The sequence below is a fragment of the Sciurus vulgaris genome (assembly GCF_902686455.1).
Source record: "Sciurus vulgaris genome assembly, chromosome: 12".
In the NCBI taxonomy this organism is placed as follows: Eukaryota; Metazoa; Chordata; class Mammalia; order Rodentia; family Sciuridae; genus Sciurus; species Sciurus vulgaris.
This window is the reverse complement of record NC_136473.1, coordinates 540,243-555,461: the sequence shown is the minus strand read 5'-3', so window position 1 is coordinate 555,461 and position 15,219 is coordinate 540,243. Positions and strand designations below refer to the sequence as shown.

The 15,219-nt window shown below is 56.9% G+C and overlaps 2 protein-coding genes across 2 annotated transcripts in view; one reads left to right on the top strand and one right to left on the bottom strand.

Annotated features, from left to right (window-relative positions):
- Positions 1–15,219, top strand: part of PGBD5 (piggyBac transposable element derived 5) — a 140,637-nt gene that overhangs the window by 81,134 nt on the left and 44,284 nt on the right. The gene's annotated exons all lie outside the window — the stretch shown is intronic.
- Positions 1–15,219, bottom strand: part of GALNT2 (polypeptide N-acetylgalactosaminyltransferase 2) — an 80,166-nt gene that overhangs the window by 21,514 nt on the left and 43,433 nt on the right. The window contains exons 3-6 of the mRNA XM_079107635.1: positions 6,050–6,203; positions 764–862; positions 541–608; positions 340–405 (exon numbers count right to left, since the gene is read on the bottom strand). Coding sequence (XP_078963761.1) covers positions 340–405; positions 541–608; positions 764–862; positions 6,050–6,203 — 387 coding nt within the window. The remainder of the gene's footprint in view (positions 1–339; positions 406–540; positions 609–763; positions 863–6,049; positions 6,204–15,219) is intronic.

The following is a 15,219-nucleotide window of genomic DNA, read 5'->3' as shown; positions in this document are numbered from 1 at the left end:
GGCCAGCGTGACCAGAACCCTGAGAGCAGCAGAGGGCGTGAGCACCAGGCAGCTGCTGGGCGCGGACCTGCTCTCTGACGGGGGCTGGAGCCACTCGACAGCTCGGGCGGGAGCTCTCGGGGCCTGGTCAGGGTTCCGAGGCCACCATCGGAGCGCACCTTCTCTGCGTGAACAGACCCAAGGCTGGGCATTTGGCGTCCTCCCATGTGTGCTGGGACAGGACAGGGCGCGGAGAGAGGCCCAGCCTGAGGGGTCTCCCAGCCCAGGCGCCTCCGAGCCGCCACCAGGCTCAGGGCGCATGCACCAAGCCGGGCCGTGGGACTCGGGATGGAGCCTTACCTTCTCGCCGATCGTTCCTGAGGACGCGCACTTTTTCGATTTTCCCCAAGAAGGCCCCGTCCTCAGCTGGGGACAAAGGAGAGGGAGGTAAGTCCCCACAGGGCTCGGTGGGCGCTGCCCCTGGGCGGGGGAGATGCCCCTTTCCTTTGGCGGGCCTGCCCAGCGGTCTCACCCGCGGCCCAGCTGGGGCCTGGCACTCACGGTCGCTGCTGTAGTCGTCCACCAGGATGATCTCCTTGATCAGGTGCGGGGGGCTCCTCTTGAGCACGCTGGGGAGAAATGGACAGGGCTGAGCCAGGCGCCGGCCACCGGGTGGGGTGTCCTTTCAGCCCCACCTGGGCTGGAGGGGCCATCAGCTGCCAGGGGCTGAGCTGCCAAGTGGCTCATCCGTGGCCCCACTGGCCTGGCTGCATCCTCGTCTCACCTGACCACGGTCCTCAGCAGGGCCGACCTGGCTTCGTTGTGGAACGTGATCACCACGCTGGTGGCTGGCAGGTCCACACGCCACTGCTTCCGCTGACACCTGAGGGGAGAGAAGGACCGTCCTGTGCAGCAGAGCGCGCTGTGGTGCTGGTTCCCAAGGGATGAGCAGCCGCAACGGTCGGCCGGGGAACCACTGGCCTGCGGGAGATGAAGTCACGGCAGGACGTGGACAGAGAAGGCACCCAGAGTGCGCCTAGGGAACAGCAGGCGGAGAGCGGCCGGGACCACACGGGGGCCACCCCGCCCACCCACATCCGCACACACTCACGCGGGCCGCTATGCCCCCGCCCTGTCCGCACCTTCCCCTCTGCCCATCACAAGCAGCGGTGCTTCCCGAGGCCCAAAACATGAGCCCACAGCAGCTCCCCTCAACCTGGACATCAGGGATGCCCCACAACCCCAGGCCGCCTGCAGGCAGCCACAGCGAGGTGACGCCGACAGCCTATGGGAACCGAGTGCAATGGCACTGCTTCTCCTGAGCAGCGGGCAGGGCCCTGGGGCCACTTCTCAGCAGAAGTGACACGGCCCTCATGCCTGGAGCCAGTGATGCACATCACATGATGCGCATGCGAGACACATGGCATGCGCTGCTGTGGGGCGACCCCACGGCGAGCGGCACCACCCTGCCCCACCCTGGTGTCGCAGTGCAGCCTGGGCCTCGTCTTCCTTGCTCCCCAAGCCACCCGAGGGCCCGGGTGGTGGAGCTCGTGCACACGTGGGTCTGTCTTCCGCGCTCTGGCCATGACCCACCACCTGCTCTCTGGGCTGGCCTGCAGCTCCAGGGATCTGCGGGACAAGGCCTCACTCCAAGGAGCAAGGGCTGAGGTGGATCCAGCTGAGTTCTCCAGCCGGAACCAGGCAGAAGACAAGGAGGGCGGCATCCGCTGCAGCAGAGTCCCTCCCTCCAAAGCGCTCCCCACAGCCGGCCCCAGAGCCTCTCGCCCGACCTCTGCTGCCCTAGTGACCAGCCCCTGTGCCCACAGGCCAAGAGAGGCGGCCAAGGGGGCCCTGGGTGCAGCCAGAGTTAAAAACCCAGAGGCTCTGAGACAGGCCCAGGAGCAGGACCCGAGACAGAGTTGCGTGGCCGCAGCAATTCTGCCTGGGCAAGGAAAGCCTGAGGCCCATCTGGCAGGAGCTCAGACCATCTCGCCAGGTGCCCGTGGCCACTCTGTGCTGGGCTGTAGGAGGGCAGTCAGCTGCTCACTGAACCCGCCTTACATGGAGCCACCCTCCCAGAGCAGAGGCCAGCAGGTGGCGCAGCCCAGGAGTGCAGGCCACTCCGCTGAGTCCCTCCGGCTGCCTCTGCCCTGCTGCATGTCACAGCATCCTCCTGGCACCTCGGGGAGGAAGTCAGCTCCTCATGGACGACAGGGCGGCGTGTCGTGGACACCCACATTCAGCCTCGACTCCAGGACTTACAGGCTTCCCATCTACGGCCAGTCCTCCAGCCCTGGACACCAGGAGGGTGCCTGCACCCCGAGGAAGGCACACCTCCTTCAGCAGCGGTCACGTCCACACGGTTTCTTCACAGGCACTGCTGTGGTGGTGGCCCCAGGGGGAGCCCCGACTGACCCAGTCAGGATGAATCCAGCCCCTGCATCCCCCACACAGTGCAGCTGGGCCTGTGGGGACTCCCCAGAGAGAGATCCTATGTGGGCGAAGGCAGGAGCCACTGAAGAAAGGGCCACTTCTGCCCTTCTGCTTCCAGCCTCGAGAGCGGCCGTAGTGATGAAGCTATGGCAGCCTTCTTGTCATCACCCAGGCAGCCTGGATGAGGCTGGAGACCAAAGTGCTCGAGTCCGAGGGAAGTCAGACAGAGCGCCCAGCCAGGGAGGTAGGGAGGCGGCCGCCCCAGGCCCTCTGTGCAGCCATGGAGCGGTCCTAATGGACGCAAGGGGCAAACAGCACAGGATGGCTTCAGGCTCGGTAACAGAGAAGCCAGTCGGCACGCACACACGGGAAACCAGGGCTCCCGTGCAGGGAATGGAAGGCAGGCCTCAGGTGACCAGGCTCCGTGCCCATGTGCCACACACCCCCACTAGGGAGAAACACATGTGACGGCTCCGCAGCAGCAAGGATGCCAGCGTCACCAGCATCAGCCACAAGTAAGACACCCGCAGATGCCAAGAGAAAAGCTCCCACGCAGAGGCAGCGGGAGACTCCAGCAGCGCATGGCTAATGGACACGGAGTCAGCGCTGCCCAATTCAAACCCTGAAAGAGCACCGAGTTTAAAAACAAAAACAAACAAGAGCAGAGCGGAATTCCAGACAGTGAGAGGTGACCTCCGCAGCACTCGGCCTCGGTGTAAAAGAGCCACTGACAAAGGCGCCGACTCCAGCCACAGGCTCTCCAGCGCTGCGCCCACTCACACCAGGGGCCACCGGAACCTGGCTCTTGTGCAGGGACCCTGGAGGAAGGCAGAGGGCGAGGGCGCAGGCCAGGCAGCTGCACTCGGCAACGCATCCTGTGCCCTGCTAGAGCCTTGTCCAGGGCAGGGAGCCCTGGTTCTCAAGGAGGAAAGGGCAGAGGAGGAAGGGTGCCTTGTGGGTCAGCCAGGGCCAGGTATCTCTTATAGGGGACAAAGGCCACAGAAGAATGGGAGGTCTGGGACTCGAGCCAGGTCCTCCCCTGCACTGCTCCGGATCTGCCACAGCTGAGCGCCACACTGCTGTGCAGGCACAAGAGGAGCTGCAGAGACCACGCACGGGGTTTATACGGAAGGTTAACTCCTCTCACATGCTCCACTGCGTGTCCAGAGGAGTGGCCCAACCTTCCCAGGTGACGCTCACACTTGAGGACGTCAAACTGGCTCGACTTCAGGCTCCCAGTTGACTCTGAACAGAAGTTAATTTAGCCAGTCCAGTGACTGGAAGGCCTCCTGGCTGCTGCTCAAACCCGCAAATGACCACTGCCCAGCCGCTGGAACTAAAAGCAATCCGAGACAGCTCACCAAGGTGAAACCTGCATCCCATCCCAGCAACACTGAGGCCTCAGACGCACCTAGACGGGGCCTCGGAGGACCGCAGTGCGGTGGCGGGGAAGGAGCTCTGCCCACCTCCTGAGGGGTGCTGGGAAGAATCCGCCCATTCAGCCCAAGGGAATGGCAGGTGGCCAGTCTTGGGGAAAAGCAGCTGAGGCCACTAGTGGCCTGAGGCCCACACCTCCTGAGCAGACGGCACCCAGGCCTTGGCCTGAAGCCCCAGGAAAGGCTTTGCAGGAGGTTCTGTGGAGTCCTAGGCTCAGGCTGAGGCCTCCTTAGAGCTCTAGATCGCTGGCACGTCCCCGCAACCTGGGCCGTGGCCTCCTCCCATGCCAGGAGCTCCCCCACATCTGTCACAGCACACGAGGCTCCTGAGTGGGCCTGAGGAAGTCTGGGGCGGAGGCTGTGGGACAGACCTTGGGGCTCTCTGGAAGGCACTAAGGAACCCCAGAGACACACATCCATGCCTGTGACAGCACACACTCCGGACTCAGGTCCCACAGCCCCATGTGGCACCTGAGGCCTGACCCCAGGCCAGGCCCTGCTGCAAACAGGCGAGGCACAGCACCGGGGCTGAGTGCAGGCCTTGGGAGGGACCTGTGGGGACAGGCACCCAAATGCAGGCACTCGAGTGCATGTGGGTACAAGGTCCTGGCGGGACGCACGGCGTGTTGGACATGATCACACGTGTCCCACATCACATCTCGCGTCCCTCTGGTCCTGAGGGGCATAATGCTCATGTTTCCTAACTACACACTAAGTGAGGGGGAGCCCGGGGTGACCCGACCCCACCACCAGAAGTCCCTGGGGGCAGGGAGGGGCCACTGCTCTCCCTTGCAGTCCGTGAGTCCTGGCCCGGCTGGCCCTCTGCAGCCTGGCCCAGTTTCTATGCTCTCCTTCCTCTTGTATGTCCCAGTCTAAGAAGTACGCTCGGTACCCGGCACTGACAAGAAGACCATGCAGCCCCAGGCTGCAGCCCATGCCGCTGGGCTTGCGGACATACCCAGTCAGATGGGGCAGACTTGCGACAGGCACCTCTAGGTCCCCACGCAGAGCCCAACATGGTCCACGTGTGACCCTCCCTAGGCTGCCCGACACAACCCAGAACTCTAAATGCAAAAAGGACAGGAAGGCCCACCGGTACCCAGGAAAGCAGGTGGCCTTGGGGCGTGGTTCCAGTTTCTTGGTGATCTGAACCAAGACCAGTGCCCTGGGAATGCCAGAGGGCACTTGCCCATGGAGTTCTCCAGCAAAGCTTAGCAGAGTGGCTTCCTGAGGGGGCGGCAACAGCCCCACCTGCCGGAGGATGCCTGCATCCTGCCCTGGCCCCCAGGGAAGCAGAGCCAGGGTCAGGCGGGAGCCTCCGCCTCAGCGCAGAGTGGGCCAGTGACCTGGTCCACTTTACTATGTGAAGCAGACCTAGCTGCTCAGCCACTGTGACTTAGTTTTGAAATGACGTTTCCTCCTCTTCCTCTCTCCCTGCTCCTCCTCAATCCCCCCCTCATCTCAGGGGAAGCAGGAGCACCTTTCTTCCCCATCCTAGGCAGAGCCGTCTGCCTGAGTACACACCAACCACAGAAAGGAAGTCATCCAGACTCGGGGATGGCAGAGAAGATCTCAGGAATGACCGTCTCCCAAATCAGCAGGTGAATCACAACTCAAGGAGAACACCTGAATGCAGCCTGAGTCACTCTTCAACCTCCCCTGTCGCTGCTGATGGGCAGAACCACAGCCTCTGGACGGGAGTCCCTGTGCTTCTCCTCTGCTAGCAAAGCAGTGAACCTCCTTTTGCCTTTTTCTCAAAACTGTGTCCTTGTTACTGGATTGGCATCAGGGACAAGGACCAAGCTTTGGGCCACAGGGTGACACGCCCCTCCCATGCCCGTGTTCTGCTCCAGTTAGCACAGACCCTGCTGGGAAGCTGATTTCCTCTTTTAAGTCTCCGGAACATTTTCAACTTAAGCTGTTCCAATAAGCGAGGATCTAGGTTTTCCTCCTTCCGAGGTTGTCAACAGTGGAAAATCTATTTTGTGACTGGATTTTCAAGATAATGAGCACTTAGCACTACAGGGCCAGTCTCACCACTTCCCTCTGCCTCTGCCTTGCAAACTGCCACAGGGCACAATCCTGTTTCCTGCGGGAAGTTCCTGGCCACTTCTCCTGGCTGGACACCATGAAGCAGAACTCGTTGGATGGGAGACCCCAAGGCATGCTGAGGTGAGCCCTGGGCAGGGCGGGGGACTCACTGGTCGTGCCGAGTGTCCGGGACAGCTCTGTCCATGCGCAGCCTGTCGCTCTCCACCTGGTTGAACTTGTTGCGGGCATAGGGGTCCTGCCCAGAGCGCACCATTGTCCCGCCCACGTACGCCTCCTGGTTGAAGTCCGGCCACCGCACCTTCCCTGGGAAGAGCAGAGCAGAGAGTGTGGGTGAGAGCTGCCTCAGACCCTGTGCAGCGGCTGGCTCCAGAACAACGCCAGCTCCAGGGTGGCACTCTCCACGGGCACATAGCGAGGCCAGCGCCAGGATGCCCAGACACCCAAGAGCTGGGGCAGCAGGAGAGTGCCCGCCTGCAGTCTGCAGGGGGACGGCAAGGCCTGCAGCTCAGGAGCCCTCAGAGGGCAGAGGGAAGCCACGGGGCCAGGACAGAGTGTCAGCGTGGCACCTGGTCCAGAGGCTGAGACTCACTGCTGGTCCACCTTTCCAGGCCCACTGGAAAGGCTGGACACAGGTCAACCTCCGGGTCAACCTCCGGGTCTCCCACGGGGGGGCACCAGGCAACACACACACGCGCTTATGTTGCGGGCAGGCTCGGGGACGGCACCAAAGCCTGTGCTCTGGAGGGTGAGTGGGCTCAGAAGGCCCCACCACAGCAGCGGTCCTCCAGGAGAGTCACCACCGTGGACCCAGGCTAACCAGAGGCGGCACTGCGAGTCACGGGAAGACGGGCCCTGGCCACTCTCCTGGGTGGGCCCTTTGCCTCCTCGGAAGCGCTTCCTCCACACTGCCTGCGCCCAGCTCCAGCCCTGAGGGTGTTCCCTGCCCCCTCCAGGTGCCATGGCACATCTCTAAGCTTTCCTCCCACTCACACGGCTACTTTGGCTAGCTTCAGAAGACTCCATGACCAAATGCCAGGAGGGAGGACGCTCCCTCTGTCCCTGTGATATAGAAGTAGCACACCCCAAGAACTGGACATCAGCAGCCCAGAACTCCTCAGGGACCCCACGCAGCTGTTGCCCGCCTGGCCCCAGGGAGACAGTGCAGGGTGCAGCCTCAGATGCCCACATGCACTGCGGGGACCCGCCATTCCCACACAGGTCTCTTCCTCCAGAGGACGCCAAAGCAGCCTGCACGCGGTGTGTCAGGAGCCAGCACAGGTTCTCCATGGACACGGCACTGGACGGGTTTTACGGGAGCCTGGGGCAGGAGCAGCACTGGGGACAACAGCCCCTGAGACCATTCACTGATGGATGCAGGTGTGACCAAGCAGAGCCTAGGGTGGAGAATTGGTGAGCACGTCAGAGACAGTGTCAGGCCACTGGTGGGGGACCAGAGCACGCACATCCATCTGCTCCTGTGCTGGACACTGTAGACGCCGGGGGTGTGACTTAAGGGGCAAGCCAGGACTCTGCCCAGCTCATCCGACACACCAGAGGGATGACTGTGGGTGGACACCCACAGCCAGAGCTCACAAACTGCGCTGAACCCCAAAGCCTTTGAGGGAGCAGAAGGGAGCAGAGCAGGACGGCATCAGAGGGGATGGCAGACGCGCGCTCCCCTGCGGCCCCGTCACGGTGGAGGAGAGCTGCACAGGAGCTGAGCACAGCTCCTGGACTGAGACGCGGCGAGGTGAGCGTGCCCCAGGTTCGGCACTAGGAGGAACAGGTCAGGTTAGGATAGGTTTGTGGGGACGTGTGAGGCCCGTGGGGACCGTGATAAAGTGAGTTAACTGGCCAGCCAACTCTCGTCCGTAAGACGCCAGGGACAGAGGACAGGAGGGAGGCGGACCACCTCACGCCCAGGCCTGCTGCTCCTTCAGCCCTGCCCACCTCACCTTGAGCAAAACTGAAGTGAAGCACCAGGGGCACCGTGCCTGGCGGGGCAGTGCCCAGCACCCTTCCTGGCCTGGCCTCCCCTGCCCTGAGCCTCCGAGAGCATGCGTTCCCCTCTTGTGTTTGAGGCAGAAGATCTGGGCACACATCTCCACCGCTGGAAACTTCCTGCACCTGCTGGGCTGCAGCCCAGCCAAGGCTCTGTCTCCGGAGCCCTTCCCAGATGTGCCTGGCCAGCACTGCTGCTCCCTACCACTTCCTGTTCTGGGGTCTGGGAAGAAGCATCCCACTGCTTGGGTACCGTGGCCTTTTGCCATCTGGACGCCATGATCCCATTACACAAGAGCCCCGCCTAGACTCTGCTCTCGGCCCTCACCGTCCACCTCATTGTCACTGGGACCAACACAAACTTGCCAGAACAGACGCTTCAGGCTTCAGCTGCCCCTCAGGAGAGGACCTCCCTGCAGAGAGCACCCTGCATCCACCATTAAAAACAAGGATGGCCCTTGAACTGCTCCAGCCCACTCTGGCTGCTGGTCTGAGCCCTCGGTCTCGGCCATCTGATCTGCTGGCTGGGGTAGGACAATGGAGATCTGTTCTTCCAAACGCTAGCAGGGTGCAAAGAAACAGGCCCCCAGGAAGACAAAAATGTCAGTAATGGAAAAAAAAAAATCACTAAAACAAACACACACACGCACATAGTGACTGACCCTGCAATTTCTCTGAGGAATCCACTTCATGTAAGTAAGTATGCACAGAGATGCATCCCAAAGGACCCTGGCCGGAACCCCACGTCCCAAACACAGGAGCAGCTGGACGGGCCGATGCTGCCTGCTATCACCACAGATGTGCGTCAGCATGGGAGACATCTGTGGCCACCAAGAGGCCCCGGGGCCTATCAGCTGGGCGGATGCAGGACACTGCAGGTGAATCTGGAAGCCCAATAGCTGGTGGGGGCTGCTGACACCTGCCAGGAAGGGCAGAGGGAGCCCCTCCCCAGGGAGCCAGAGCACTGAGGTTGCCTGGGGGGTCAAGGGCCACCCCTGCTGACCCCAAGACCTTCAGAAATGACAGGTCTGGCAGAAATTCATGGCAAGCCTGAACTCCAAATGAGGGGGAGGACCAGGACCTGTGGGCAGTGGGCCCGAAGCAGGACTATGCCTAGCCCCAGGCCCCAACTCCTGACTTCCAGACCATCACCCTCGGCCCTGGGAATTCCCAACTCCCCGCAGAGACTGCCAATTGGTGGCATACTGGTTCCCGATTCCAGATTCTACCCCGAAACTGGGTAAGCAGGGACAAGAAATAGAGAACAATAACCCAGGCTGCAGCCATGGAAGCTGTGGGGGTACAGTTTTCAAACTGGGGCCACATCCGTCTCACGGGGCACACAGAGAGGAGGGCATGTGCTTGAGGGCCTTCCTCGTCCTTTCAACAGTTTACTTCCAACTGCCTTAGAATATGTCGGCAGTGCATGAGACATTCCCAGAGGAGTGCGAACGTGTGGGATGGGGTCCGGAGCCCATCTGCCTGCTGGGTGCACAGGAAGCTGAAGGCCCCGTCCTGCGACACCACGCTCTCTTCGACCTGGCTCCCAGACTGTCGGTGGGTTCTGTGGCCACACACAAATTCAGTGCTGTGTCCCAAACACATAGGATGCAGGAGGCCCCTGAGCTTCCTGAGCAGCGGCCTCCATACCTAAACCACGCGGCCGGTGATTCCTGCAGATTGCGGGATCCCAACCACATCCACCATACTGGGGAAAAGGTATTTCTTAATCATAACACACCTTTTAAGGAAAAAGTTGTGATTTAGTAAGAAAAATGTTTCAACAAACAAGGGAAAACAGGACAGAGTGCATTCATCAACAATTACTAACAACAGGGGCTCAAAAGACGCAGACCAGTACCTTCTTGTCTCTCAGGACACCAACAGTAACAGCCGTTGGAACTGAACCAGGTCAAAGTGCATGCCAAACTATGACAGAGCAGGATGCGGTGCCATACCTGGCATGTGCCTGCGGGCTTCTCTCCTCCCCACCTACCCCAGGGCCTGGGGCAGCAGGGTTTTCTCAGTGAAGGGTAACCCCGAACCTCTCGCCGCACCCACAGAAGCATAGCACAGCCTCACACCGAAACTAAAGCTCTCACGGCTCACTATTGCACCCAGTGCTTCCTGCATGGGCGACACCTGAGTTACCTGTGCAGGAGCTCTGGCACAGGCCTCCTGACACTGCAGGTGCAAGGGGGCAGGGAGACCTGACATGAGCACCAGCACTCACACACCAGAAGGAGGAGGTGCATCTGTGTGGTGTGCAGGTGACCCGGGCCTGGAAGGGGATGGTGACACACCTGTGTCAGGTGTGCAGATGTATCCAGGCCTGGAAGGAGATGGTGACACACCTATGTCAGGTGTGCAGGTGACCCGGGCCTGGAAGGAGATGGTGACACACCTATGTCAGGTGTGCAGGTGACCCGGGCCTGGAAGGAGATGGTGACACACCTATGTCAGGTGTGCAGATGTATCTAGGCCTGGAAGGAGATGGTGACACACCTATGTCAGGTGTGCAGGTGACCCGGGCCTGGAAGGAGATGGTGACACACCTATGTCAGGTGTGCAGGTGACCCGGGCCTGGAAGGAGATGGTGACACACCTATGTCAGGTGTGCAGGTGACCCGGGCCTGGAAGGAGATGGTGACACACTTGTGTCAGGTGTGCAGGTGACCCGGGCCTGGAAGGAGATGGTGACACACCTGTGTCTGGTGTGCAGGTGCACCCGGGCCTGGAAGGAGATAGTGACACACCTACATTAGCTGTGCAGGTGCACCCGGGCCTGGAAGGAGATGGTGACACACCTACATTAGCTGTGCAGGTGCACCCGGGCCTGGAAGGAGATGGTGACACACCTATGTCAGGTGTGCAGGTGACCCGGGCCTGGAAGGAGATGGTGACACACCTATGTCAGGTGTGCAGGTGACCCGGGCCTGGAAGGAGATGGTGACACACTTGTGTCAGGTGTGCAGGTGACCCGGGCCTGGAAGGAGATGGTGACACACCTGTGTCTGGTGTGCAGGTGCACCCGGGCCTGGAAGGAGATGGTGACAGCCCTATGTTTGGCATGGCCAGGACAATGAATGGGGAGGGCAGACAAAGGAAGGGCCTGTGCTCTTAGGGTGGTGCTTCTCCCACCACAGGAGGGAACAGAATTTACCACACAAACTCCCCCTGAAGACGCTGGGTTTCTGGGATGGCACAGAAGCAACTGGAAGGTCAGGTTCCATTGTAACAAGCACAGAACTAGGGAAGCGAGATCTCAAAGCTGGAGTGACGAAAGGGGTGAATACAGAGACCAGACACCCATTAGAGGAACCTGCCCCAGGGCACAAAAACTCAACCACACTTGACTAGTTCTTGGAAGCTCAGTGTGAATCAGTGTGAATCATCTGGAGACCTGGGAATCTCAGGGGACCCAGCCAGGGAGCCCTGGGAACCCCACAGGTCCTGACAGTGAGGAGGCAGGGGAAGGAGAAGGAGCCACTGTGACGTGTGCTAGAGCATTGTCCTTAACACGCTGCTCAAGAGAAAGTGACCAGAGGCAGCCTGCTGGGGTTTCAGCCAAACCTATCCGAAGTGAAGAGAAAGCCACTTTAAGTATGAAGACATCCGAGATGGAGAATAACAGGATGGAGCAAAATCTGCCACGTCGCCACTGAAGAGGGTGTGATCTGCTGCATGATCCGACACGCAGATCTCAGAGCCAGGAGAGGTCAGGGACAAAGGAGGACTCACACAATAAAGGGGCCAATGCGCCAGGACACAGCAGTCCCAGTAACTAAGCATCAGAAGTGAGGCAAGACCTCCAACCCGGAAGCAGAGGAAGAGGAGTCCACGTGACAGCTGGGGACCTGAATGACCTCCAGCAGGAGCAGGCCCAGCAGCTGAGAACAGCAGTGACACCACAGGGTAGAGCTGACGCTGAGCCTACTTCATGCAGCACCACGCAGCACACTCCTTAGGTTCACGTGCAAAGTTCTCAAAACGGGACGTGCTGGGACATAGAACACACCTTGACAGATTGAGAACAGAACCCATAAACATCAGGTCAGATGGCAGAGGAGCCGAAAAAGTCCATGTGAACTGTCAACACGCTTGGATCAAGAGATGCTGATGGTTAAGAGGCTCTGGGTGTGTCCGTGGGGGCGTGTCCAGGAATCTTGGAATGTGGCATAGGAACTGAGGTGGAGGGGCTCCTCCCTAAACGTGGGCAGCACCACCCAGTAGGATGGAACAAAAGCTGGAAGAACAAGGAAGCAGGTGCAGACGCAGCTCGGCTCTTCCAGAACAGGTTCTTGATGGCTGCCTCCATCGTCTGAGGATACCAGACTCTCGCTTCTTCACTCTTCCAGAGCAGACTCTACCAGTGATTCTCCAGGGAGTCTCCAGAAGCCTTGGTCTCGGCCTAGGGTAGCACAGTTGATCCTTCTTGTTCTGGGGCTTCCACCTCTTGGACGGTGCAGCTGCTGGTTCTTCCAGCTCTCCAGCTGCAGACGGCCACTGTGGACTAACCAGCTTCTGGTCATGTAAGTCAATCTAATAAATCCCCTCTTTATAATCATACTTCCTGTTGATTCTGTTCCTCTAGAGAACCCTGACTAACAGGAGCTGAGAAATCAATAGCAAAAAGACAGATGGGAAATTCCCAAACACAGGACTAAACAACAAAGCTAAGTAACACAAATATCAAAGAAAATCAAGAAAAAATTAAAGACTTTTTAATCAAATGAAAATGAAACTTCCACTCATCTGAATTTGTAGGGTGCAATGAAACAAAGCTTGCAAAAGCTGCATCGTGGATCATATCAGAGAAGAAACAGCCAAGATTCAGGCTTTCGCCCTGAAAAACCTTAAAGAGATGACGTGTGAGCCCAAAATAAGAGGAAAAAAAGAAATAATAAGAATTAGTACACCTGTAATCCCAGCAGCTTGGGAGGTTGAGGCAAGAGAATCACAAGTTCGAAGCCAGCCTTGGCAAAAGTGAGGCACTAAGCAACTCAGACCCTGTCTCTAAATAAAATACAAAATAGTGCTGGAGATGTGGCTCAGTGGTCGAGTGCCCCTGAGTGCCAAAAGAGAAACAAAACAAAGCAAAAAACCAAAACACAGAACTAGTACAGAAATCAGTCAAGTGAGAAGAAGAAATCAACAGAGAAAAATCAATGAATTAAAAAGATCTAGCCAGGCTAAGTGAAAAGGATAGAAGACACAGTGGTCAGCAACAGAGATGGAAGTGGGACATCATCACCGATCCCACAGGTGATGAAAGGAACAGTCCAAATAATTTTGTGCCCTACAAATCTGATAACCCACATGAAATAGACCAGTTTTCTGAAAGACAAGCTGTCAAAATTCAGACAAGAAACAGGTAATCTGAAGAGGCCTGCATCTGTAACAGAAATTGGATCAATCATTAATGACTTTCCAGAACAGCACCAGACATTTTCACTGGTGTGTTCCACCAAACACTCAATGAAGAAATTCTAGCAGTTCTCTATGATTATCTCCAGAAGATCGAAGCAGAGACAATATGTCCTAACTCATCCTGTGAGACTAAAATTTGCCTAATGCCAAAAGCAGATGAAGACATAACAAGAAAACTACAGAATAATAGCTTTCACAAACAAACTCAAAAATCCTCCACAAAATCCTACCGAATCAAATCCAACAAGGTATGGGAAGAATTGTGTACCACAATCAGGTGGCATTTACCTGGTTACCTAGCAAGGTTCGTTGGACAAATGAAATGGATTAATGTAATCCATATCAAATGGCTAAAAACACGATCGCATGATCAAATCAGTAGATATAAAAAGCATTTGACAAAACTCAACATGCCTTCATGATAGACTCTCAGCAAACTGAGAATGGAGAACTTCCTCAAGTTGACAAAGAGCACCTACAACAAACCCACAAGCGACAGCATGGGAAGGGTGAGGGCAGGGCCAGGTGAGGGTGTGTCTGCCTCGACCGCTCTTTTTCAACACAGCACTGAAGTCCTAGCTATGAAAGGAAGCAAGAGAGATAAAAGGCATAAAGACTGAGAAGGAAGAAATAAAACTACCTTTGCCCACAGATGACATGGTTATCTATCTAGAAAATCTTAAAGAATCAAAAAAACTTCTGGGGTTGGGAATGTAGCTCAGTGGGTAGAGTGCTTGTCTTGCAAGCACAAGGCCCCGGGTTCAATCCCCAGCACCACAAAACAAAACAAAGCAAAACAAAAACAAAAACAAAACCTTCTGTAAGTAATTATACCAAAATTGTATAAGATACAAAGTTAAAAAGCAAAGTCACTCATTTTCCTTTATATCAGCAATGAACAAGTAGACTTTGAAATTAAAAACGATACCATTCATATTCGCACCTCAGGAAATTAAATATTTAGGCTGAAGTCTAATGAAATATGTAGGAGATCTACAAGAAGAAAACTATAAAACTCTGAGGAAAGATAGAATAAATAAATGCAGAAATGCTCCCATGCTCATGGATTCAAGATGTAATATTATCAAATTTCAGTTTTCCCAACTTCATCTGTAGATTCAACATAGTCTCAATCAAGATTTCAGCAAGTTGTTCTGTGAATACCAATAAACAGATTCTAAAGTCCACCTGAAACAGCAAAATATCCAAGAAGAAAAAGTCAGAAGACAGACTTAAACTGGAGACTCAGTCTAAAGTCACATAACCAAGTCAGGGTGGTACTGGCAAGAGAATGGAGAGCACATCAGCTCCACTGCACAGGAAGCCAGGAAACGCACAGGCAAAGAGTCAACAGATCCTTGACCAAGGAGCAAAGGGAACCCAGTGGAGAGGAGAGACTTCCTCAACGTGTGCTCTGGGAAAGACCGTCAAGAGGATGAGACGGCAAGCCACAGGCAGGGAGAATAACAGTTATGGAAAACATGATAAAGAACACACAAAGCACTCTAAAAACTTAAGAAGAAAATGAAAAGCCCAATTGCACGTGAGCACAAGATGGGAACACCTTCCCACAGAAGGCACACAGAGGACAAATGTGTCATTGGGAAGTACAGCTCAGGACGGGGTCACCACTGCACACCTGTCGGAGGCCAGAGTCCTGAACAGAGATAGGCATGCTGGGAGGGTAGCATGCGGCAACAGCTGTCCTTCCTCAGCTACCATGGGACAGTCTGACCCTTCCTACAAATCGGAACATACTTCTACCACACGTCTGCACAGGGGTGCTAAAATGAGCTAAAAGCCGATACCTGCACCAAACCTGCACCAGGATGTCTACAGCAGACAAATCGTGCAGGCCACCAAGATGTCCTTCAGCAGGTGAGTGGAC